Genomic DNA, 27,297 nt, shown 5'->3' on the forward strand with positions numbered 1-27,297 from the left:
CCTAGTCAGGGTATATGCCTGGGTTGTGGGCTTGATCCCCAGTGGGGTGGGATGCAGGAGGCAGCCAATCGATGATTCTCTCTCCCTCTCTGAGATCAATAAAAACATATATTTTTTTAAAAAGAACCAATAACTATTTTTAAAAAGAGATCAGAGAATGGGATAATAATCATAAAGATTGCAGAGGTGGAATTGATCCAAGTGGCTACAGGGGCCAGGATATGGGAGTGAGCAGCTGAAGTACAGTGGAGGAGGGCCTGCTGGAGTTTAGGAGGTCAAGGAACTGAGACGCCAACATGTTTGAGATTATTCATGTGTACAGTGAAGATACTCAAGATGATGCCAAGATGTGGCACACAGAGCCTGCAAAGAATGAGAAAATTGGTGGATGGCAAAAACAAAGGAAGGGCTAACAAATGGTACCTCCAAAGGACATAAACCTAGGTTGCAGCCACTACCGGATTAGGATATTTTTAACTTTTTATTTTGAAACATTTTCAAACATATTGGAAGATGGTAAAATAGTAAAATTGTTAAACTTTTGTCACATATACATTCTCTTGCATGCTCTCTCTCCACACACATATATCATCCGTCATTTCTCCAGTCTTCTTTATTCTAGAACAAGTTCTTAGCTTTCCTTTCCTTTAATGGTACTGATATTTTCTTTCTCTTTATAATTAGTAAATAATTTGCAGGAACACACTTTGGGACTGTGTATATATTCTATTCTCCAAAACATCCATTGATGATTTTTGCCTAAATCAATTATTTCTATGGTGGTTTCAAAATAGCAAATTTTAACTCATTTGTTCTACATTTACTAGGATTAGGAATTTTAAATGCCCCATTTAAGGTCCTTTTTTATTCAATATTAGAGGCCTGGCACACGAAATTCATATACAGGAGGGGATGTGTGTCCCTCAGCCTGGCCTGCATCCTCTCCAATCTGGGACATACCTCTCACAATCCAGGACCTCTGGCTCCTAACCACTCACCTGCCTGCCAGCCTGATCGCCCCCTAACCGCTCCCCTGCCGGCCTGATTACACCTAACTGCTCCCCTGCCAGCCTGATCACCACCAACTGCCCTCCTCTGCCAGCCTGATCACCCACAACTGCCCTCCCCTGCTGGCCTGATCGCCCACAACTGCCCTCCCCTGCTGCAACCCGCCTCCTCCGCTGGTACACCCCTCTTCCACGTGAGGCAGTGGAGATGCTGGGACCGGCCTCTTCCACACCGTGCGGAGCCATGGGACCCCCAGGCTTCCCCACATGGAGCGGCTGCCAGGCCCTGCCTCCGCTGTGCATGTGGCCATCTTGTGGAGGCCATCTTTGTGGTGGCCATCTTGTGATGATGTCACGCGCGAGGACCACCTAGGCTTTTATTAGTATAGATGGCAATGGGACAACACTTGGATTGCATAAAGCTATCTAATGGCAGTTTCCATGAGAATTGTAATCCTTCGCTTGAATCACAGTTCAGGAAAATATGAAGTTTTATCTATTATTTATCTATTATTTGGGCAATACCAAAATAATAGGCTAAATCAGTAAAATCAGGTGAACAACAGTTTACAAGAAACTGTAACACCTCTGGCATATTAATCTCTAATTTCCTAAAAGAATCATTATTGTGAAAATACCAACTTTTAAAAACTACCATGTCCTTAAATATGTAAGAAATTTAGCTATGTACAAGTATAACTCTCATTTTAAATTATTAAAATATTTTCTTACATGAAATATTCTATTTAACAATTCAATAATGATCTTTAATCCTCCCTTAGAGGAAAAAAACTTAAATGTCTTGACTGCAATTATGTTTTATGTCTCTTTTGTTATCAAGTACTAATCTGACTTATATTGCCAAATTCATTCACCCAAGGTTAAATACAATCAGCACTAAAGTTTTGTCTTTTGCAGCTGCTAAAAAGACAATGCAATACAAAGCCATAATCGTATAGGAAAAGTATTCTGATTATGGGAAATCACTGGCAATTGGAGCTGAGGTATTGACCTTTCTTACACTGAGTTTAAAAGTGTCCCTGTAACAGGATTTTCTAACAAATCACAGGCTCCAACTATAAAGCTGGCTTCTTAGTGAATTGTCTAGTTAGGGCTGAAGCTGGTAAATAGCATTTAAATGGGGAGGTGTGACTTCATATTCTTTCAGCAGTACTTTCTACCTTCTAAAGGCTCATGATTCTAGAGCAGGGGTGGGCAAACTTTTTGACTCGAGGGCCACAATGGGTTCTTAAACTGGACCGGAGGGCCGGAACAAAAGCATGGATGGAGTGTTTGTGTGAACTAATATAAATTCAAAGTAAACATCATTACATAAAAGGGTACGGTCTTTTTTTTTTTTTTAGTTTTATTCATTTCAAATGGGCCGGATCCGGCCCGCGGGCCGTAGTTTGCCCACGGCTGTTCTAGAATGGATATCTGAATAGTCCCTGTCAGGATCTCATTACACCTAAAATGTCTAAAGCAGAGGCAGATTAATCACACAGCGAATAACAATACAGAAAAAGATGAAGATGCATTTAATTGGTATAAAGAATAAAAAGACTGTTTAGTTTTTTGTTTGCCTGTTTCATGCAGGCAATAAACGTGTTTGTAGTACCAATTCTATATAATAAAGAGGAAATATGCAAATTAACTCTCATACCCTCACAAGATGGCTGCCTACAACCAGGCCAGCAGGGGGGTTAGTGAGGGATGACCAAATGACTGAACAGCAGGCTGCGTGGGGCGAACAGGCCAGCCGGGGGGTGGGGGGGAATGAGAGGTGACCAGGCTGGGGGGGGGGAGTTGGAGGCAACCAGGCCAGCAGGGGGGTAAGTTAGGGTGACCAGGATGGCGGGGGGGGGCAGTTAGGGGTGACCAGGCTGGCAGAGGGGGGAAGTTAGGGCAACCAGGCCGGCAGGGGAGCAGTTAGGGGTGACCAGGCCAGCAGGGGGGTGCAGTTGGGGGTGACCAGGCCAGCAGGGGGGCAATTGGGGGTGATTAGGCTGGCAGGGGGGGCAGTGAGGGGCAACCAGGTTGGCAGGGGGGGGGCAGTTAGGGGCAATCAGGCAGGCAAGTAGGTGAGTGATTAGGAGCCAGTGGTCCAGGATTGTGATAGGGATGTCCAACTGCCAGTTTAGATCTGATCCCTGTCAGCAATCAGACATCCCCCAAGAGGTCCCGGATTGGAGAGGGTGCAAGCTGGGCTGAGGGTACCCCCACCCCATGCATGAATTTTGTGCACTGGGCCTCTAGTCCGATATAAATCTTAAGGCTCATATTTTATCATATCAAAAAGTGAATAATTAAGTAAAAATTGTTATTGAGAGGGGTAATTTCAAATGAAGGAAGTGATCTCCTTTTACAAAGAAAAGTACTCGTTTAAAATGATTTGCATTTGATGCCAAACAACCAGGGATTATAGTATAAAATGTGGGCTGAAACTAATGCATTGGCAGATTTGGAATACTGATCTTAATTAAAGCCATGGGAGTAAAGTCACCCAAAGATGGCATTAGAGTGACAAAGAGGGCCAAGAAGAATCCAGAGGAACCCCAATATTTAAAACTTGCAAGAAAGTGGCACCCTTGCCTGACCTGTGTAGCTCAGTTTTTGAGCATTAACCTATGAACCAGGAGGTCACAGTTTGATTCCCAAACAGGGCACATGCCTGGGTTGGAGGCTCAGTCCCCGGTGGGGGGCATGCAGGAGGCAGCTGATCAATGATTCCCCCTCATCATTGATGTTTCTCTCTCTCTCTCTTCTCTCTCTCTCTCTCTCTCTCTCTCTCTCTCTCTCTCTCTCTCCTTCTTCCTTCCTCTCTGAAATCAATAAAAATATATATTTTTTAAAAAGGGCTCATAAATAGTTCAAACAGAGACATAAAAGGAAATCCAGGACAATATGCTGGCACTGAAAGCAAGAGCCTTGAGTATGTTAAGAGGGGAGTGTGCAAGAATGCCAACTACTGCCAGGATGTCAAGCAAAATAAGTACTGAAAATGCACCACTGGACTTCAAGGTCATTCTAGAACTTGTCAAAATCATTTTTCATGGGATAGGATAAAGGAGGACGTATGGGACAGTGGTGTGAATGCTCCCTTCGGAGCAAACTCTTAGCAGGAGGAGAGAGGAGAGTAACTGGAGGGAAGAGGGCAAGGGAAAGAAAACAGTTACAAAGGGCAATTTTGAACAACTGGGAAATATAGGGCTGGGTATGGAGAGAGGGGATCTCTCACGCAGTTCTGAATGGCTTGATTGTTAGATATGTAAACAACTAAATTAACTAGATGTTACTCCAAGAATTAAAGAAGCATGTGGTGGCTATTTAGTATTTTCAAAATTTTAAGTAAAAATAGAAAACAAGTATTTTTTAAAAGAACAATATCCATTAGAGACATTTTCCATTTGTTATAGCTTAAGACATCAAACTTCAAAGCTAAAAAACTAGATAGCTGTAGGGCGTGGTTATAGGGTTAAGCCTCGGACTGAACTGTTGGCAAAGCCACAAACAAGTCCCAGCTTAGAGGGCACAGCGCTCTTAGCATAATTAGGCTTGACCTTATGAGCTCCCTTGATCTTATCTGGGAAGCTAATGGGCTGACGGAGATGTAGCAAGTGCTGCCAAAACAAGCGAAACTCACAAGAACATTGTAACTACAGTGCCCACTACCTTGTTTACCTCTGGCTATAAAATGAAGGCTCAGCTTGCCTCTGGATCTCTCTCTCTGTGGCCTCAGCCAGGCACAGGAAGATCCACCTAGACCCAGCTTATTCTCTTTGTCTATCATTTCTTCATCCATTTGCCGCCCTCACTCAGGCTTGTGAACCCTTGGCTGAGCTGGCTTGGCACAGATAGCCTTTGTGGGCTCCTCAGCACTTAGAGAAAATGAATAAATGCATGTCTAAGTGGTCTCAAGTAAAGAAACAAAAGAAAATATATCAGAGTGTTCTCAAAGTGCTCCATGAGAAAAAGCAAAAGGAAACAGATTATTAATTCAAAACCCATTGATATAAAATTTTAAGTGTAAACTGAAGTTCAGGAGAATGAAATAGCAATGTTTAATTTCTGGGTTTTTTTGGTTGAATTCCAATTTGACAAGTCAGGACAGTGTATCAAAAGGAGCATGGACTGGGCGAAAAAGGTGAAGGGATTAAGAAATAAAAACAAAAGCTCATAGACACAGACAACAGTATGGTGATTACCAGAGGGAAAGAGGGGTGGGGTGTTATCGTAACATTAATAAATATTAATAAAGAAAAGAAGGCAAATGGAGTCAGACATTGTAAACATAGTCACCTGGGAAGCTTCATCAGGAAGCTACAGCTCCACACAGCATTGTTCCTCCAAGGTATAAACACCCCTCCCTTCCCCCATCTGGTACTGGATTATTGGGGGAAGAAGGGAGAATAGGCACATGTGCAGTGGGAGTTGGAGTAGCCAAGGGGAGGTGCTTGTCTGTCAGTCTAGTCTGGGGAACAATGGATTGGCTAGGGGGTGGACCCCATCAAAAGCATGTGAAATCTTAGAAAGTTAATTGGTTAGTTTGAAGAAGCTACTGGTTAAAATCCCCAAGGAGTTCCCTCTGCTTTGTTCTTCTCTTACTCTCTCTTGCTCCATGACCACACTCATCTGTGTGATCACCTGTTCTCTCTCTATAGCCATGTGGCCTTAAGCAGTCACATGTCCCATGGCCTTGCATACCCCACACACAATGGACTGCAGCTGAGAACACAAGCTAAGCTAGCCAGATGCTGGACTGGACTGCGCTTTAATATGAAGTGGAAACTCTGGGCCGTGGCCTTCATTTTGGGCCTGCTGAAGACTGGACTTCTTCCATGGTGAGAAGGGCAAAGATGGGAACTTGGAGGGGAACCCCTTAACTTTACATCATCAATAAAGCTTTCCACAAAACCCCATCCTCCCATGGGGGTCTCAGGAAATTCCTTTTCCTTGCAGCACCCCAAGAACTCCACTTCCACCAATAACAGGGGGAGGTAGAAAAGGGTAAAAGGGGGATAAATGATTAAAGAAGGAGACTTATCTTGGGGTAGTAAGCACACAATACAATATACAGATGAGGTATTATAGAGTTGTATACCTAAAACCTATTCCATTTTATTAACCAACTAGTGGTCCGGTGCATGAAATTTGTGCATGGAGGGGTGTCCCTCAGCCCGGCCTGCACCCTCTCCAATCTGGGACCCCTCAGGGGATGTACGACTGGGCAAAAGATAAGATGAGAATCATATGAAGTGAAGAAGGTCTAAGGTACCCACAGGGATTGGGCCTAAACCAGCAGTCGAACATCCCTCTCACAATCGGGGCCACTGGCTCCTAACCACTCACCTGCCTGCCTGCCTGATCACCACTAACCACTCTGCCTGCCGGGCCTGATCGCCCCCAACTGCCCCCCCCCCACCAGCCTGCTGGCTCCCAATTGCCACCCCCTGCCGGCCTGCTGGCCCTCAACTGCCCCCCCTGCCGGCAAGCTTGCCCCCAAATGCCCCCCCTACCAGTCTACTCACCCCCAACTACCCCCCCTGCTGGTCTGATTGCCCCCAACAACCCATCGGCTGGCCTGCTCGCCCCTAAATGCCCCCTCTGCCGGCCTGCTTGCCCCCACCTATACCTCCCTCTGCTGGCCTGATCACCCCCAACTACCCCCCCTGCCAGCCTGTTTGTCCCCAAATGCCCCCCTGCTGGCCTGATCACCCCCAACTACCCCCTCAGCTGGTGTGCTTGCCCCCAACTGCCCCCTCCGCCAGCCTAATTGCCCCCAACTGCCCACCCTGCCAGCCTGCTCACCCCCAACTACCCCCCCTGCTGGCTTGATTGCCCCCAACTTCCCCCTCTGCCATCCAGCTCACCCCCAACTGCCCCCCCTTGCTGGCCTGCTCACCCCCAACTGCCCCACCCTGCCAGCCTGATCACCCCTAACCACCTCTGCTTCAGCCCCGCCACCATGGCTTTGTCTGGAAGGACGTCCAGAAGGACTCCCAGAAGGTTTCCTGGTCTAATTAACATATTACCCTTTTATTAGTATAGATGTTACCCCAATACATTCAATAGGTTTTTTTTTTAAGTAGCATATTCTTTGGAATCTGTTAAACCTGCCTCCAATTCAGGTTCAGCCACCAACTAATGCATGACTTGGGGCAGTTCTGTAAGTCTTAGTTTCTTCATCTAGAGAGACTAATCAAATCTTCCTCCAAGAATTTTGGTGAGAAATAGAAATAATGAATGCTGTAGGCACTCAGTAAAATATAGCCATTATTTTTCTCTTCCCTGATGCATGTCACAAAGGGAGTGAAATAACAACAATAACGATAAAAATCAATGCTACTTCTCTACATGGAAGGTGGATAGCCCACAAGAAGGGGATAGCTTCCATTTTACATGTAAGCTACTCTTTCTCAAAAATACCATGAGCCCAAAGCCGGTTTGGCTCAGTGGATAGAGCGTCGGCCTGCGGACTGAAGGGTCCCGGGTTCGATTCCGGTCAGGGGCATGTACCTTGGTTGCGGGCATATCCCCAGTGGGAGATGTGCAGGAGGCAGCTGATCGATGTTTCTCTCTCATCGATGTTTCTAGCTCTCTGTCTCTCTCCCTTCCTCTCTGTGAAAGATCAATAAAATATATTAAAAAAAAAAAAAGCCTAACCGGTCTGACTCAGAGGATAGAGCATCAGCCTGTGGACTGAAGGGTCCCAGGTTCGATTCCGGTTAAGGGCATGCACCTGGGTTGCGGGCACATCCCCAGCAGGAGGTGTGCAGGAAGCAGCTGATCAATGTTTCTCTCTCATCGATGTTTCTAACTCTCTATCCCTCTCCCTTCCTCTCTGTAAAAAATCAATAAAAAAGTATAAAAAAAATACCATGAGCCTGGCTGGTGTGGCTCAGCTAGCTGGAGTGTCATCCATGAACCAGGAGGTCATAGTTCGATTCCCAGTCAGGGCACATGCCAGGGTTGTGGACTGGATCCCCAGTAGGGGGTGTGCAAGAGGCAGCCTATCGATGTTTCTCTCTTATCAATGTTTCTACCTCTCTCTCCCTCTCCCTTCCTCTCTCTGAAATCAATAAAAACATTTTTAAAATGCCTTAACATTCCATGCCTGCTCGCCCCCAACTTTCTGGGATATTTTTCTTTCTAATATTTTTGATTCGGGGTTGGATAAATCAGTGGATGGGAAATCCACAGATATGGATGGCCAACTACACATGCACAATTCAACTAGGAGAGAGCACAGCATTTGAAACCAAAAGGAAAACATCTCACACTAACTCGCATGGAAAACTCTTCACCCTAAACTCTCCATACTAAGACTGAGTGAACTTCGGAAACCAAGATGTGGATAAATTGAAGAGCAAGCATGGAGGAGAAACCAAGATGGCAGCATAGGTAAACACTGGAAATTGCTGCCTCACACAACCACTTCAAAAATATAACTAAAAGACAAAATAGACATCATCTAGAACCACAGGAAGGCTGGCTGAGTGGAAATTCTACAACTAGAAGGAAAGAGAAAAGCACACTGAGACTCAGAGGAGGTCCAGAAGTAAAGTGCAGAGGTACGGAGGCGTGCACAGAAAGGGCTGGCAACTGAGGACATGGTTGTCTTTTTCAATCTGGAGGGAGACACAAGCTCCTGATGGCCCTGACTCCAGTTCCGGGCAAGTCTCTGGGGACTGAGACTCATACCGGGAGAAAATGGACTGTCTGGCAGCGGACAGAACTCGAGGGCGGCTTTTTCTCAGAGGGGCTTGCAGCGATTACCGCAGGACACTGAGACCCAGGGCCTCTTAGGGCAGGGCTGAGGATCAGCCATAGCTGTTTGCTCCGCCCTGTTGATTCCCTGAGACCCCGCCCCACCCAAGCTGTGTGCAGAGGCTTTTGCATATGAATGACCTGGCCCTTTGCAATCTAAAATTACCTAACAAACTGCAGCTGGGTCAGAGAGACCCAGGTCATCCAAAAGAAGGCCCAAGGCCGCACAGCAGACTGCATTGGTTCACAGCTGGGCCTCAACTGGGCACCTCCAAATCCCAAACAAAGAAGAGGAATCTGCAGATCTCTCTGTACCTCCTGCTAGGTAGCCTCAGGGAGAGGCTAAATTAGCACCTCCTTAGAGATCCAAGTGCCAGTGTACCCAGTGGTCAGAGTGGGACCATCCTGATTACAACTCCTCAGATCCACAAGGGACACACTCAGGGGGCAGACTCAGTGAGCACCAAAGCCTCACTGAAGCAAGTCTTGCCCCATAAGGGTGTCACCAGCACAGAAGTTCTCCCACCATAGACACAGCTGATTCTCACAGCCAATTGGCCGGGAGGTCAATTCCTCCCAGTGATACCAACTACAATCAAGGCTTAACTACAACAAGACTGTGCACAAAGCCCACAAAGGGGTGCACCAAGAGTGTCCACCTCAGGTAATTGGGGAGGCTGAGCCACTGGGCCCTATAGGACACCTACCACAGAAAATCACTCTATCAACACAGGAAAGCAGCCAAAATGAGGAGACAAAGAAACAGGTCACAAATGACAGAAATGGAGGAAAGCAAACTACTGGATATAGAGTTCAAAACCACAGCTTTAAGGTTTTTCAATAATTTTCTAGAAACCGCCGATAAATTTAGTAAGACCCTCAATAAGTCTAGTGAGACCCTCGAGGATATGAAAAAGGACCAACTAGAAATTAAGCATACACTGACTGAAATAAAGAATATTATACAGAGATCCAACAGCAGACTTGAGAATGGCAAGAATCAAGTCAAAGATTTGAAGTACAAAGAAGTAAAAAACACCCAACTAGAAAAGCAAAAAGAAAAAAGAATCCAAAAATATGAAGATAGTGTAAGGAGCCTCTGGGACAACTTCAAGTGTACCAACATCGGAATTATAGGGGTGCCAGAAGAAGAGAGAGAGCACGATATTGAAAACCTATTTGAAGAAATAATGACAGAAAACTTCCCCTACCTGGTGAAAGAAATAGACTTACAAGTCCAGGAAGCAAAGAGAACCCCAAACAAAAGGAATCCAAAGAGGACCACACCAAGACACATCATAATTAAAATGCCAAGAGCAAAAGACAAAGAGAGAATCTTAAAAGCAGCAAGAGAAAGAAACTCAGTTACCTACAAGGGAATACCCATATGACTGTCAGCTGATTTCTCAACAGAAACTTTGCAGGCCAGAAGGGAGTGGCAAGAAATATTCAAAGTGATGAATGCCAAGAACCTACAACCAAGATTACTTTATCCAGCAAAGCTATCATTCAGAATTGAACGTCAGATAAAGAGCTTCACAGATAAGAAAAAGCTAAAGGAGTTCATCACCACCAAACCAATATTATATGAAATGCTGAAAGGTATCCTTTAAGAAGAGGAAGAAGAAGAAAAAGGTAAAGATAAAAATTATGAACAAGTACATATCTATCAACAAGTGAATCTAAAAATCAAGTAATAAAAAATCTGATGAACAGAATAAACTGGTGAATATAATAGAATCAGGGGCATAGAAAGGGAGTGGACTGACAGTTCTCGGGGGGAAAGGGGTGTGGGGGTGCAGGAAGAGACTGGACAAAAATTGTACACCTATGGATAAGGACAGTGTGTGTGTGGGGGCGGGGGTAAGAGCAGAGGGTGGAGTGGGAACCGGGTGGAGGGGAGCTATGGGGGGAAAAAGAGGAACAACTGTAATAATCTGAACAATAAAGATTAAAAAAAAAACACACCAAGATGTGGAAGAGAATTTGGGGCAATTATCTATACCTAGATAACAAAAGGATGGAATTTAAGAACAAATTATTCACATAACTGTCCCAGCTTGCTTGTTTTTATTTTAATTTCTTTGCAAAGACTATGTTTCTTAAACACTCGAGTTTTAACTAGATTCTAGTACCTATGAGAAAGAACCTCAGTACAAAATAAAGAAAATATTAAGTTTCTAATTATATAGGAATAGTAGGGGGCACGTCAACTATTTAGAAACAACACCCTTTTGGAGAAGCAGATGATCTAGCATTTGCCAAATTCTACCTAGAATATTCTAAAAACATGAGGCAAATCTCATAAAGTTCTGTGTTGAATAGCTATAAAAATAATCTGATCACTGAGTTATAAAACCTAATAAAGATTCAATGATGTTACCAAATGTCACATAGGTATGAATATAGCTATTTATAAGCATATTGAATAAACAATGTAAGTTTACAGAGACTTTCTTGTTCCTTGCCACTGAGTTTTAAATTGAGATTTTATATTAGCACATTTCCAACTGAAATCAAATCAAATATAAAATATCTCTTAGATAATACTTTATGGTACATCAGAAATTCAAAGCTACATTTTCCTAACAGTAGTTTCTGATGTTATCCCAATATTTAACCTTTGGTTCCAGTGATGATGCCTTGTGCAAAATCACACAGAGCAGGCAGCTCCAGAACCAACTATGTGAGTAAATGAGAAAGGAGGACAGGTAATTGGCTCATTTTTCATCAGGAAGACAGGCACATTCCTAGCACTCACTTTTTGCAGATTTCTTGATTTTAATTGATGAACTACCACAGCCCATGTCTTCTAGATGGTGTGAAATAGTTGCAACTTCTTATTCCCAGATGGTGTGAAGAGGTGTGAGAAACCACTCCTTAGCTGACACTTCAGTCACAGAGCCTGATGGGGAATACACAGGAGGGAGGGGAAGGAAGCAGGATGTTAACAACTAGGTATCTAAGGACTGACTGCTCAGCAGGATTCATTTTATGCTTCTTCTCAACTGCCGTTCGTCATGTGATGTGGAAAGTGACCAGACATAATCTAATCCTGGTTTATTTTCCATAGCACAGCAGCAGCAACGGAGCAGCTATAGGTTGCTTTTCTGCTACACATAAATTTTATTTTCCTCATGTCTCAGTCAGATCAAGGTCTGCAGAAAATAAAACATTAAAAACGAAAAGAAAAATGGCAATGTAAGAGCGTTCAATTTTCTAATTGAAATATAGGGAATAAGATATGAAAGATCTGACATTATTTAACAGTTTTAGATTTCAGCTCAAATAATTAAATCTATCTGGGCTTTGAAAAACACAAATTGGAGGACTGACTATGAGACAAAAACAAGATATTTAAATGCCAAAATCCAAATCAAAGTGAGTTCTTTGACAGTATTTCTCAGAATCAGAGCACTTGTTTATAAAAAGGAGGTTCAAGGCCTCCCCCTCAAAGGAAGGCATCAGAATCTGTCCAAGTGCCCTTTTTAAACAAGCTCTCCCAGTGTTTTTGAGACTCTTCCAAATCTACCTTCCGCTAGCTCACCAGCCCCTCTGACGAGTAGATGAAACTGCTAAAGGGATTTTCCACAATCAGTCCCTGAGAATTTCTGACGAAATTCCTTTCCTCATCGCTTTTTTGGGGGGTGATATTTCTGAAGGGGGCCAAAAGTTTTGCTTTTGGTGATACTGATCTTTAAGCAGGGATATTAAGAGAAACAAAAGACTCAGAAAAAACCTTTGACCTTCCCCCTTTCCTGCCTAAGAGATTCAAATAGGGGGGGAGGGGAACCTCCTTCAGGAAGAGAACCTTATCACAATCACCTTAGTATTAGGAGGAGGACTCCAAGCTGGTGCCCTCTTACTAGACCACCCTGTGTCTCAGTATTTCTGGGTTGCCTAGCAAAAGTATGTTCCTCTCTTCCTCAACTACCTGTAAATTGCCTACTCGCTTTGAAATCTCAGGCCCCCTTTTCTTCTTTGTTCAAAAATGACCTATACAGTACACCCAATTTTACTTCACTGTCTTTGGAATTTCCATGGTTATGTGAATCCCCTGTGAGCATGTATTAAAATTTAATTTTCTCCTGGTGATTTGTCTCTGTTGATTTGATTATTAGCCCATGTAGAAGAAACTAGAAGGTGGGAGTAAAATTATTATTTTTTTAGCTCCCACATTTCCTTTATTTTTTGATGCTCCAAAGCAACCTGATCTAATATATTTGCATTTCTTATAGAAACAAAGTCATAAAACAACTAAGTAACTAGGAACCCTACAGGCATGTTTATGTTTCCATTAGCACTACACTAAAAGCTTCAAAATTTCAACTTAACTGAAGAAAAGGGAAAACAAAAATGAGCAAAATATTTTAATTATGAAAATATTTTTAAAATAATAACCTTAATAAACAGATATCCTAATCAGAACAGGCCTGATTCTTTTATGTGTTGAATCAATTAACCCTCTTAGATTTGGAGTTATTTACAAATTTAATTGGGATTTCTTTTATATCCTTTGTTGTTGTTCATCTTCACCCGAGGATATTTTTTTCCATTGATTTTTTTAGAGAGAATGGAAGGGAGGGGGAGAAACAGAGAGAGAGAAACTTCAATGTGAGAGAGACACATAAACTGGTAGCCTCCTGAACATGCCCCAACCAGGGATGGAGCCTGCAATCAACATATGATTCCCTTGAATGGAATCAAACCCAGGACCTTTCAGTCTGCAGGCTGACACTTTAACTACTGAGCAAAAGCAGCTAGGGCTATATCTTTCTTAAATGGTAACAAGGTCAGCTCCAAGAGCACAACAACCCTTGTGGCATTCCACTCCAAACCATTTTCCAAGGTTACCGCAGATCCATCACATCCTTTGAGCATATTTGTACATTTTGATGGTACATTCATCCATCATACCTATCATCTTATGTATTTATGAGAGGTCCTTGGAATTTTTTTTTTTAATCCTCACCAGAGGATATTTTTCCCATTGATTTTTAGAGAGAGTGGAAAGTGAGGGACAAGGGGGAGAGAGGGAGAGGGAGAGGGAGAGGGAGGGGGAGGGGGAGAGGGAGGGGGAGGGGGAGAGGGAGAGGGAGGGGAGAGGGAGGGGAGAGGGAGAGGGAGGGGGAGGGGAGAGGGAGATGGAGGGGAGAGGGAGGGGGAGGGGAGGGGAGAGGGAGGGGGAGGGGGAGAGGGAGAGGGAGAGGGAGGGGAAGGGGGAGGGGGAGAGGGAGAGGGAGGGGAGGGGGAGGGGGAGGGGGAGAGGGAGAGGGAGAGGGAGAGGGAGAGGGAGAGGGAGAGGGAGAGGGAGAGGGAGAGGGAGAGGGAGAGGGAGAAAGAGAGATCTACTTGAGAGAGACACTATGTGAGAGAGACACATCAACTGATTGCCTCCTGCACACACCCCTACAGGGGCTGGGAACCTGCAAACAAGGTACATGCCCTTGACTGGGAATCAAACCAAGGACTCTTTGGACCATGGGCCTACACTCTAACCACTGAGCAAAACCATCCAGGGTGGTCCTTGGAAATTTGCTAAATATTTTAATGAAATTAAGATATGTACTTTGACACCTTGACATTCCAAGCTATCGCAAATCAGAAGAAGAAGAAAAAGAAGAGGAGGAAGAGAAGGAAAAGGGAGGGTGGGAAGTCAGGGAGAGAGGAAGAAAGGAAATCAGTTTGGCATGATTTTTAATAACAAAATCATAGATGTGTAAAGGTGGGAGAGACCTTTAAAATTACCTAGAATTGACAGAAAGTACAAGGAAGTTAAGCATCTTGCATAATTATCATATAGACAAAATGGTTATCAAACTTTGTTGCATTTTAGTTATCGCCTGGGGAGCCTTCAAACTCTCATTGATCAGACAGCATCTTATTAAATCAGAATCTCTGGGGGCTTAAAAAACTGGTGCCTGGGTCCCCATGGGTGGAGTTGGGAATCTGGATTTTTTAAAGCTCCCCAGATGATTCTAATATGCAGCAAAGTTTGACAATCTCTAATAGAGACAATGTTTTAGTGAATCCACGATGATGCCTAGTGAACATCACATTTTCCTCTGAATGCTTTTTGACTTCATCTGTTTGGAACAAGATTTTTCCAAAGGTCATGTCAGGCTTATAAGGCTGTGGTTTCTGGCATCTACCCTTTTCTCATGTTTGAAATTGGGGCACTATTTACACATCACTTGCCTTCTCTCCATGCTCAAAAATACCTCTAAGGTTATCTGCAATGCCTATGAGAACACATCTCCTGGAGTCTTCATCAGCCTTTGAAGTAGTTCATCTACTCCTACTGACCTTATCCAAGTGCCTATATTAATGCTCTCCAACATGAGTACCACAAGACTTACCAGAGGAGATTATTAAATATTCAGACTTGCCCTACCTGGTTTGGCTTACTGGATAGAATGTTGGCCTGCGAACTGAAGGGTCCTGGCTTGATTCTGGTCAAGGGCACATGCCCACATTGCTGGCTTGATCCCCATTATAGGAGGCAGTCGATCAATAATTCTCTCTCATCATTGATGTTTCTATCTCTCTCTCCCTCTCCCTCCCTCTCCCTCCCTCTCTAAAATCAATAAAAATACATTTTTTTTAAAAAATGCAGACTCCCGCCCAGCTGGCATGGCTCAGTGGTTGAGCATTGACCTATGAAACAGGAGGTCATGGTTTGATTCCCAGTCAGGGCACATGCCCAGGTTGCAGGCTTCATTCCCAGTGGAGCGTGTGCCGGAGACAGCTGATCAATGATTCTCTCTCATCATCGATGTTCCTATCTCTCTCTCCTTCTCCCTTCCTCTCTGAAATCAATAAAAATCCTATCTAATAATAGACAAACATGGTAATTAACTGTACCTCCGACACGCTTCCCATTGGCTAATCGGGGTGATATGCAAATTAACTGCCAACCAAGATGGCAGCCAGCAGCCAGGCAGCTGAAGTGAACAGGAGGCTTGCTTGCTCCAGTGATGGAGGAAGCCGTGGTTCCCCGCCTGCTGCTGCCGGCCTCTGAGCTGCACTCTAAGAAACAATGTTGCAATTATAGAAGCTAAACAAACCCCAGAAACCTGTTTTCAGCCAGCCGGGCCTCAGAGCTGGAGTTGCAACAGTGTTTCAATTATAGAAGCCAAACAACCTAACCACTCTGCCTGCTGGCCTGCTTGCCCTCAACTGACCCCCCGCCAGCCTGATTGCCCCCAACTACCCCTCCTGCTGGCCTGCTTGCCCCCAACTGCCCCCCTGCTGGCCTGATTGCCCCCAACTTCTCCCGACTGCCAGTCTGCTCGCCCCCAAGTGGCCCCCCTGCCACCCTGCTCTCCCCCAACTAGCCCCCCTGCCAGCCTTCTCACCCCCAACTGCCTCCCCCCAATGGCATGTTCACCCCCAACTGCCCTCCCCTCCTAGCTTGATCACCCGTAATTGCCTCTGGCTCAACCCCACCACCATGGCTTTGACCGAAAGGACATCTGGAAGGTCTCCCAGTCTAATTAACATATTACCCTTTTATTAGCATAGATAATAAAGAGGTCATATGCAAATTGACCATCACACCCTCACAAAGGTGGCTGCCTATGACCAGGCTGGCAGGGGGGTTAGTGAGGGATGCCCAAATGACTGAACAAACAGGCTGTGTGGGGTGATCAGGCTGGCAGGGTGGTTAGTGAGGGACGACCAAACAACTGAACAAGCAGGCTGCATGGGGCAACCAGGCCAGCAGGGGGGCAGTTAGGGGTGACCAGGTCAGTGGGGGGGTTGCATTTGGGGGCAACCAGGCCAACAGGGGGGGCATTTTGGGGCAATTAGGCTGGGGGGGGACAGTGAGGGGTGACTAGGCCAGTGGGGCATGCAGTTGGGGGTGACCAGGCCGGCAGGCAGGTGAGCGATTAGGAGCCAGCAGTCCAGGATTGTGAGAGGGATGTCCGACTGCCAGTTTAGGCCCAATCCCCGGGATCGGGCCTAAACCGGCAGTCGGACATCCCCTAAGGGGTCCCGGATTGGAGAGGGTCCAGGCTGGTCTGAGCGGACCACCCCCCCCCTCGTGCACGAATTTCATGCACTGGGCCTCTAGTATATAGATAAGAGTTGGGCATTGAGTAGGCAACAAACACTGATTCAACAAAAAGAAGTGATATATTTCAATCGTGATTTTCTTTTTCCAGAAAAAGAAATAAATAAAGCAATATATCTCTCCAAAGGCATTTGGTTCTCAGTTAATTCACTGCACAACAAAAGTCCATATAAAAGATTCACTAGGAACTGAAAAGCATCATAGTTAAATATATTTCTGCTGGACTGTAAGCTTCTAGGGAATCTTATTTTCTAAACATTCCTTGAATCTCTGGCACCTACACAGTGTCTTTAACATAGCAAGTATTTGATAAATGCTGAATGCATGAATAAATGAATATTTCTAAGCCAGAGTCCTTTAAAAATTAATAACTAAAGATAATTATTAGTCTATAATTTTGTGCACAGATGCTGGCTATTTGATTATAAACCTTTTATTAAACCAGAAAATGGATAGTACTTTATATATCCATTTTTAAACAAAAATTTTAAATCATGATGGAAATGAGAATTGTTTTAGAATTCTTTGGTATTAGAAAAAATAGTTGTTATTTGAATTTTTACATTATTAAATATTGCTTTCTTCCTTTTTCTGGAAAAAGAAAATGGAGATTGAAATATATCACTTCCTATTGTTGAATCAGAAACTTGTCCAGTGCCTCAGTCTCTCTAAAATCAATAAATTTAAAAAAAAGAAAAAGAGAGTTCATTTTAATTCTCGCCAAAACAAGACCTGGTTAAAGCCAGATGCCACTTCCTACTCCCACACACTGCCCAACTTAGATTGTAATTATCCACTTAAAGGCAGAGAGGGAAGCAAGTTTTTAAAGATGTGCCTTTGAGGACAGCTCTGGCTAGTTGCTAAGCTGATAAAAATGATTTGGGGATTTTCCATTATTTGGGAAAACATAAGCTCTTTCAATTTCCTGCCCTCTGTCAGCATTAGAAAAGCATTTAGCGTGCTAAAGAGTCTCTGAAGAAACAATTTCCTGGGGCGTGAAATGGGTTCTTCAGCTCTAGAGGTGGGGAGTGTCAGGAGCATTCACAAAGACCCAAGGATGCCACAGTCAGTCAAAAAATAGCTTGAAACTTGCCCAGTGCCACCGTCCCTTACCGATATATACATATATACCGAGGATGCTTTTTAAGCATAAACATAAAATAGTGATTCATCATTGGCACTCATTTAAACTGTGCAAAACGAAAGGTTTCTAAGGCTTCCACTAAAAGGTTTTCACTGTGTGTGTGAGTGTATGTGTGGAAGGGGGATGAGGGGGAGAAGTGGAGGGTTGAACAGTTTGGTGTTCATTTCTTTTCATCCTGGCCACTTTTCATTTCCAAAGGTGAAGATACAAAGAAAGAACAAAAGATGGTCCTTGGAGCCAAGCTAACCTTGGCCATCAAGTACCCTCTAAGCTAGCCCAATCTCCTCAAGTTGTTCTTATTCATTATTTTATTTCAAAGTACATCTCTACTGAACCCTCACACCTTAGCTCAGCCACGCTGATCTTGATTCCACCTCTGGCATTCTAGATGTGAACTATGGTTGGTTTCCCATGCTAGAAACTTAGCTTTTCCTAGCAGAAACTCAGCTTTTGTGAGAAATGCCTATTCTAGCTCTGGCCCTGAGGAAGCCAAATCTAGAACTCAGTCATTCAATTGTGGACACCACAGATGTGTCCTCCAGATACCTCTTCAGGCTCACTCTGCTGCATGACATTTGGTCTTCATCAAAAGAGGGGTTCTAGCCTGGTGGGTGTGGCTCAGTGGTTGAGCATAGACCTATGAACCAGGAGGTCACAGTTCAATTCCCAGTCAGGGCATATGCCCAGGTTGTGGGCTCGATCCCCAGTGGGGGTCATGCAGGAGGCAGCCGATCAATTATTCTCTCTCATCATTGATGTTTCTAGCTCTCTCTCCCTCTCCCTTCCTCTCTGAAATCAATAAAAATATATATATTTTTAAAAACAGGGGTTCTACAACCTGATGTCTGTGGCTTAAATATAACTAAAGGGCATAAAGTAGAGGAGTCCCTGGCAGACCATGCTAGAGAGGCTCCTTCCACTACTACCTTTCCAGTAAAACACTGTAGCATTTGCTTGTATCTGGGGTCCTAAATGAATAAGGGGAAATCTGTAGGACTGAGCTCCTGATTCTTCTTGGGTCTCATTAGATTAAAGGATAAGAAAAGGGTAGAAATTATGCTGGCCACTAGAAGGTATCTGAGGGTATCTGCTATTATATGAGGAAGGACTGTGATGAGGGGCACCTTGGCCTGGTGTCAGGTTTTCCAAAGCGTGTTTGTGGAAGTGTAGTTCCATGTTGTTTATAATTCTAGGAATAAGGCCAAAAAAAAAAAAAGAGATCTCATTATCAAATAAGTTCAGGAGAAGTAGGTTTACACAGGTTTCTTTACTACAGGATTCCTCAGAGCCTTCAATATGTTAATGTGCATCGTCAATTTCTAAGAAAGAGCTACAGTGTCCACTGTTTCCCAAACAGTCTAGCAGGGAACCCTTTTGAAGGAAACCATCTCAAAAACACCTATGGTTCCTAACTGCTTAATGCTGGCCCAGTGGAGCCTGGGGTTTAGAAGTCAGACAAACCAGAGTTTAAATTCTTCTCAGCTAGTCATTAATTCCTCTGCACCTCAGTTTTCTCATAAGGAACTAGGGATAATAACATATCTGAGGAAGGAGCAATTCTTAGCTGATGAGTTAGGAGGGGCTATGCATGGGTGGGTACCCCTGTGGTAGAAGTGTTGAAATGAAACTTGTGTTTGCTCTAATCTCCTCCTTCCAAATGCATTGTCTGGGACCTTCCAGAGACTAAATCCCTTGGGTGTCTACAGGTTCTGGGATAATTTCAGATTCACAAGATATGGGCTCTTTCTCCCTGAGAACGCTAAGATCTGAAAGAACACTATACCAGAATAATAATAATAATAATAATAATAATAATAATAATAATGGCAGCTAAAATCACCACTACTTATTAAGGAACTATTATTTACCCAGCACAGTGGATGCTTTGTATTTCTATTAATCCAGTTAATCTTCACAGCAATCTTCAAGATGATATCATCATTCCCATATTACAGATGAAGGCACTGAGACTCAGAAATTAAATATTGTACTCCGTGGCACGCTGATCAGTGGCAGAACTGAAGACCTACTCTGTTTAATCTTAAAAAACAAAAATGTCTGTCCACTAAAAGGTTTGCTATGCCTTGGTTTCAGGACCCAACCTGGTCAATCTATGTAAGCACTAAATCACTAATGAGAATTCTTTAATGTTGCAGGGAATTCTGTTTCCCTTTCTTACAGACAGATGGAAACCCTGTGGTGCTCTGTGGTAACAAGAGGCCAAGGGAGCTAAAAAAAGATTTCTGAACATTCTGAACACGAAGTTGCACAATGGGGTTTAGAACACCCCATGAAGGGCCTAAAAGAGTTTCTTAAAGTATCCCTTCCCTCCTTTTCTAGCTCTCACCCAAGTGACCACAGTTTTTCCAAACATCACGTTCATTTGAAATAGGCCATAACCCTTTAGATTGCAAAGTCATCTGTGCACATTTTTTAAGACGATGGCAAGTGATTTGCAATCAGCATCCTTGAGAAAAATCAATCTGAGAAATTGCAAAGCAATCAAATAAACTCCAAGGAGTACACATTCCCTGTTTTGTTGCTACATAATATATGCTTATAATGTAGACTTCTGCTTCCCCCAAATACCTAAGAACAAACAAACATATTACCTGGTTCTTTTGCTTGGCCAATGCAGAGGTTTTTCCTCACCCCCCAAAAAAAACGTTCTCTATGAGGAATACTGAAGTCTGAAAGAAAAAAGATAGAAGTCAGCTCTCTCTGGAACACCCCCTACATACACACACGAACTCCACACATCTCTGCAGCTCTCTGCAGGATGAGCTCCGGCTTAAATAAATCAAGAAATAAACACACACCCGCACACACAAAGAAATAACCCAAACAGGCCACAGCTGCTTTGCCTTTCAGCCTGGAAGCCGAGCCCAGAGCCACAGATCCGGGAAAGACTGAGCTCTGGCCAGCAGCCACAGCTTTCTGCCCCAACCCTGCCTTGTTTCAGGCTAGATAGGGATGTGCTCAAGTAATGGGCTGTGATCACATGACTGCTTCCAAGGGGACCAGGCTCTGTAAGGGCAGGACCAGGCCGCTGTTTGCATAAATAATATGCATCAGTACAAAGTATAAAAGAGAATTTTGGCAAATAAGGGCAGAAAAGCATTCAATGGCTGACTCTTTAGGTAAATCAAGAATGATTTCTAGGAAACATTACAATAACCTCTCAGTACAATTAAGAAAAGGAAGTGGAATCACTAACCATTCCTCCTTAGGACTTGAAAAAGCATGGGTTAAAGGGGCAGCTGCTGGGTGCTGTGCTGCAAATTTATTTATATGACATTTTTATTCCTCCAGCTATTCAATTAGCCGCTTGCTGAAGAACCCATCTGTGAAAGGGAGATTCACCTCCCACCATCAGCAGAAAGGAAAAGGAAAGTTGACCTGTAATTTTGCTGAGTTTGAGAAGGATGAGGAGCGAAGACACACTTGAATAATCGAAGTGCGGATGTCAATACTGGATGCCACCAGCCACAGTTCGGCTGTCTTTTGAGGCAATCAGGGGTGACCTGTTCCCAGGGTCTCACGCTGAGTGCAGCTGCACTGACAGCAATTTTCCTCCCAAACTCTTCCTAGTTGGTTACACAGCGTATGGCCTTATCTTACTGGCCTTAGGCATAGAGAGCTAGGATTTAAAGGACTCCAGACATAATTATCTCATAACCCCACCCAAGCTACTCTTTAGCCAATTCCTTTCTGCAATTTGGTACCACAGGAGATCCAGTAAAGCAGTAACCTAGCTTGATATTTATACTAATGGAGTCACTTTAAAAATAACTGGGAAGGTAGCTCTGGGCTTCTCTACTCTTATTAGCATATTAAATATTATCAGAGGGCCTCTTATGAGATAATGTAACCATATAGTTTTCTATGGCAGGAACTCCAAGCCCAGAACCTGAGGAGGCTACCGTACACATTGCAAATGATAACATAATTAGCCAGGCTCCCCCCAAAAAATAATGGATAATGTCACTGTATGGCTGAGTTTCCAGCCAAATGCCTATTCAATCCAGTGATTAAATGATGGCTATGGTCTATACAGTTGTTCAAATGTCACCTCCTCTGTGTGATGTCTTTCCTGAATCACCAAAGGGGACTTAGTCACTCTGTCTTCTGGAACTCAAAGCCATGTGTGTGTCCAATTATAGAACTTCCCAAAGTGCACTGTAATTTGTCCTTTTACATGTGAAACCCTGAAGGGAAAGAATCCATTTCATTCCTCTTGGCATTCCAGCACCAAATGCAAATATTTGTTTAATCTCAGAAAGCAAGAAAAAGAGGATAAGAACTTGTGATTTAGGTAGTTATTTTAATGATCAGCTTCTGGATCATGAATTGGATTGGCTGTGCCCTATATGTGACTTGTCCAAAACTTAAAATTTGGTTAAAATGAAGAATTTAACCATATTTTTCCATTGTACAAAGCACGCTGAAATGCTACTTTGAGCACCAGAGTCCTATAGCCAGCTTCCAATTATTAAATGAATGTGTTCATGTATGTTAACAAGTCACAATGACAGTATCACACTTATTGAGTACTTACTATGTTCTAGACCAGGGGTGGGCAAACTTTTTGACTCGAGGGCCACAATGCGTTCTTAAACTGGACCGGAGGGCCGGAACAAAAGCATGGATGGAGTGTTTGTGTGAACTAATATAAATTCAAAGTAAATATCATTACATAAAATGGTACGGTCTTTTTTTTTTTTTTTTTTAGTTTTATTCATTTCAAACGGGCCGGATCCGGCCCGCGGGCCGTAGTTTGCCCATGGCTGTTCTAGACACTTACAAATTTTAAATGTGTTAACCTTACCTAATCTATAGATCATATGAGACATATACTACTATTATCCCTATTTACGAATTAGGAACTATAGCCCAAAGTCAAACAGCAAATAAGTAGCAGAGCTGGGATATGAACCCAGGCACTTTGACTCTACAACCTCTGCTTATAATCATTACACTACACTGCCTCAGTCAGCACCTTATATGTTTGTAAAATGATGTTTCCAGCTTCTACTCAGATGTTATCTGGTTTTCCTCCAGCTGAAGATGGATGTGTTGTCTTAGTCTGAAAAAAGAAAAAATAATGGGTCACTTTATCTTTCAATGGGCACGTCACCATAGGGTAACAACCAATAGGAAAGGTGAGAGCTCATTTTCCCCCCCAGAAAAGGCCATAGAAATACCAAGTCATCCTTAACTAAGATGCCGTGTGCTGTTTCATTCAATTCAACACATTTTTATTGAACATCTATGTGGTAGGCACTGTGCTGAGGGACGGACATAAATGGTGAAGAAAATGGAAACAATTAGGTGAGACACACACATAGGTAAATGAGAAATTAAAATCTGTCTCCCCACCTGGCCAGTGTGGCTTAGTGGTTGAGCATCAACCTATGGACCAAGAGGTCACTGGTTCAATTCTGGGTCAGGGCGCATGCCCAGGATGCAGGCTTGATCCCCAGTAGGGGGTGTGGAGGAGGCAGCCGATCAATGTTTTTTGTTGTGGTGGTGGTTTTTTTATTGATTTCAGAGAGGAAGGGAGAGGGAGAGAGAGATAGAAACATCAGTGATGAGAATCATTGATTGGCTGCTTCCTGCACGCCCCCTACGGGGGATCAAGCCAGCATCCCAGGCATGTGCCCTTGATTGGAATCAAACCCGGGAACCTTCAGTCCACAGGCCAATGCTCTATCCACTGAGCCAAACCAGCTAGGGCCCAATCAATGTTTCTGTCTCTTTCTCCCTTTCTCTCTAATAATCAATAAAACATATTTTTAAAAATCTCTCTCCCCTATTGCAATATAAGCTCCAGGTACCTAAAACAGTGCCAGGCACATAATATTTATTATATGAATAAATGAAAGAATACAGTATAATAAGATCTCTAACAGGACAGATAGGGGGACACAGAGAAAGAGCCCCATCACGAAAAGGGGGATGAGGGAAGGCTTTCTAGAAGTGGTGGTCAGGCTAAGGCCTGATGATTGAGCAGCCAGAGTTAAGAGTTAGCCAGAAGAAGAGGTAAGGGAGAGATGAGGGTGTTCCTGTAGGCATGTCTATTTTATAGTACTTAACAAGGATGTGAAATGGGAGAGGCAAAGTAAAAATGAGAATGAACTGTGGTCCTAATTACAATGCTGCAGTTAGACTTTTGAGAGGGTAGAGAAAAGTGGTTGCCTTTCCACCTCTGTAGGCTAGACTTACACTTTCTTGGCTATCTTGGCTGTTTCTCCTTCCTTTCTCACTTCGCCACTCCCCTACTGGGTTTGCCTTCACTTTCCAAATAAACTTCTTGCTCTCAAACGCTTGCCTAAGGGTCTGCTGCTGAGGAAGTCTAAACCAGCATCTCGGTTAGTCTATGCTAGTAGCAAACTATGGAAAGCTAGAGGGGATGGAGAAGGCTGATTACCTCACAAGGGAGAGACTCTGGGCAGGGCAGACCAATCTGTCCTGTTTCACAAGCTTCCTGGAACTGGCTACAGTTCCATTTTCTACCAAGGAAAAGTCATTCGAATGGGTCATATTCTGGGCAATATGCTAGAATCTAGGCAAAGCAGCTGGATTTGGGAATCAACTGAGAAAACAACAATGTGTGCAGATCTGTTTGGCAATGAGTACTTACGGTGTCTGGTCCCTGATACTTCAATGCCTGATAGTAACCAAAGGAAGTAACTCAAATGGGGCTAGTCTCTCAGCTAGCCTCTTGGTGTTGGGGCTAGCGGTGAGAAATCATACCCGATCTTAGCTTCCTAGCAGTTGGTAGTGTCTAAATTGAGGTACCTACCCCACAGCAGAAGCAGCACAGATATGTTGGAGAATAGAAAGCAAACCATTAGAATTGGTATTTTTATCTATTTATTATTTTTTTGAATTTACTATTTTCATGTATGTTTGGTAATATACACAATATGAGTTCAGCAGTATTAGCTGAAAATAAATAAATATACCTGTATTAGGGGTTCGTTCTCAGAAAGCTTTTACTGTGAGAGCTTCACAAATACATTTAAAGAACCTTGATTTAAAGAGCCTGCTGCCTTTTGAAGGGAGGGAAAGAATAGCAAGTAATATTAAATTTTAATAAAGAGAAAGAATCACATATTTTCAGGGATAAATTCTGGGTATTGAAAAACCACATTAAGTAGGAGAAAAGGGAGGCCAGATTTGGCAACTAATTAGAAAGTTATTCAAAGAAATCAAAGGTGGGTAACAACAAATTATCGATGTACATGAGCATGAATCTCAAAGGCATTATGCTTAGTAAAAGAAGCAGGCTTAAAAGGTTGTGTACATTTATATGAGAGTTTCAAAAGGACAAAACCACAGTGATGGAGCACTGATCAGTGGTTTCCAAGGTTGATGAGTGGGTGAGGGTATGACTACAAAGGGATAGCACAGGAATAGAGATAGATATAGATACAGCTACAGATACAGATACAGATATAGATATATCCTATATAATAAACGGCTAATATGCAAATTGTCCCCACAGGCAGGAGTTTAATTGACCAGGAGTTAGAAGTGTGCTGACCACCAGGGGGCAGTGTAGAACATGGCAGGTGTTGGCGAAGCAGCACTGGCAGCAAGCAGCAGTAGAGGCACTACCAGCCACGATGGGCCCCAACAAGAGCAAGACTGCAGCGAGATGGATGAGCAGGTGAGCAGGCAGCACCAGGCCAAGGCAGAAGGGAGGCCCCAGCCAGTGGCAGCGGCAGGCAGCCGAGGGAAGGGAGGCTCTGGCCGGCAGCCGGCAGCCAGCAGCCACTAGGGACCCTACCCATGCATGTATTTTGTGCTCTGGGCCTCTAGTCCTATCTAATAAAAGAGTAATATGCAAATTAACCATCACTCCAACAAAAGATGGCGGCTCCCATAGCCACAAGATAGCAGTGCCCAGTCCTCTCAGCCCCACTGGAGTCCTCCAGTCCTGGGGGGCGGCCACTGAGAGCAGGGCCCGCTTGGCCATCACCGCAGCAACCCAGGAGTGGCCAAGCGGGCCCCGCAGACAGCAGAAAACCATGGGGAGCAGGCCTAAGCCATCAGTAGGATATCCCCTGAGGGCTCCCAGATTGGAGAGGGCTGAGGGGACCCCCCCCCCGCCCATGCATGCATTTTGTGCACTGGGCCTCTAGTAGCTATATATATAAAAAGCCAGCGACTGTAACGCCAGAAAGACTGGAATGACCGGTTGCTACGGTGCTCACTGTGGCCAGCAAACCGGCTGGATCAAGGGGTGGAGCCAGCCAGCCAACCTCCTGAAGCCCCTCCCCTGGCTGGCCAGCCCCTGATTGGACTCTCCCACCCCAATCAAGGTCGAGGACAGCCAGCCAAAACTCCCCATGCCCCCACCCTTCAATGCAGCCAGCCCCACCCCTGAGTGTCCCACCCCACCCTGATAGGCCCACAGCCCCTACCCCTGGCTGGCCCTGCCCCTGATCGCTCCTCCCACCCCAATAGGGGATTTGGCTGGCCAGCCAACCTCCTGCAGCCCCTCCCGCTGGCCAGCCCCACCCCTGATCACCCCCACCCCAATCAGGGGTGGGGCCAGACAGCCAACCTCCTGCAGACCATCCTCCCAGCCAGCCCCACCCCTGATGGGCCCCCACCACCCTGATTGGCCCTGCCCCTGATCGCCCCCCACCCCAATAGGGGGTGCGACTGGCCAGCCAACCTCCTAAAGCCCTCCCCCTGCCCGGCCCCACCCCAGATCAACCCCCCCACCCTATCAGGGACAGGACCAGCCAGCCAACCACCCATGGCCCCTCCACCAGGCCACTGGCCCCAAATCAGCACCCCCCCCTACCCTATTCGGGGGTAGGGCCAGCCAGCCCACCACCCACAGCCCCTCCCCATGGCTGACCCTGTCCCCAATCAGTCCCCCAACCCCAATCAGGGATGGGGCCTGCCGGCCAATCGCCCACGGCCCCTCCCCTCAGCCACCCCGGCCCTGATCAGGCCCCGATTGGGGTGGGCCATCCGGCCAACCTCCTGTCATCTCCTCTTCCCAACAGGCCCAGCCCTGATCCACCTCAATTGGGGTCGGGCTGGCTGGACCCCACCCATGCACAAATTTGTGCACTGGGCCTCTAGTATATATATATTATTTATTTCAGAGAGGAAAGGAGAGGGAGAGATAAAAACATCAATGATGAGAATCATTGATCAGCTGCCTCCTGCACACCCCACACTAGGGATCAAGCCCACAACTGGGGCATGTGCCCTGACCAGGAATTGAACCATGACCTCCTGGTTCATAGGTTGCTGCTCAACCACTGTGTCACACT

At 44.6% G+C, this 27,297-nt stretch overlaps 1 protein-coding gene across 2 annotated transcripts in view; it reads right to left on the reverse strand.

Moving 5' to 3' along the window:
• PPEF1 (protein phosphatase with EF-hand domain 1) overlaps positions 1-27,297 on the reverse strand; it is a 118,562-nt gene that overhangs the window by 74,093 nt on the left and 17,172 nt on the right. For both annotated transcript variants that reach the window (XM_059678998.1, XM_059678997.1), the window contains exons 6-8: positions 22,995-23,081; positions 20,608-20,685; positions 11,536-11,679 (exon numbers count right to left, since the gene is read on the reverse strand). In XM_059678998.1, the coding sequence (XP_059534981.1) occupies positions 11,536-11,581 (46 nt within the window). In that variant the 5' untranslated portion in view covers positions 11,582-11,679; positions 20,608-20,685; positions 22,995-23,081. The remainder of the gene's footprint in view (positions 1-11,535; positions 11,680-20,607; positions 20,686-22,994; positions 23,082-27,297) is intronic.

Source organism: Myotis daubentonii, chromosome X (genome assembly GCF_963259705.1).
Source record: "Myotis daubentonii chromosome X, mMyoDau2.1, whole genome shotgun sequence".
Lineage (NCBI taxonomy): Eukaryota > Metazoa > Chordata > Mammalia > Chiroptera > Vespertilionidae > Myotis > Myotis daubentonii.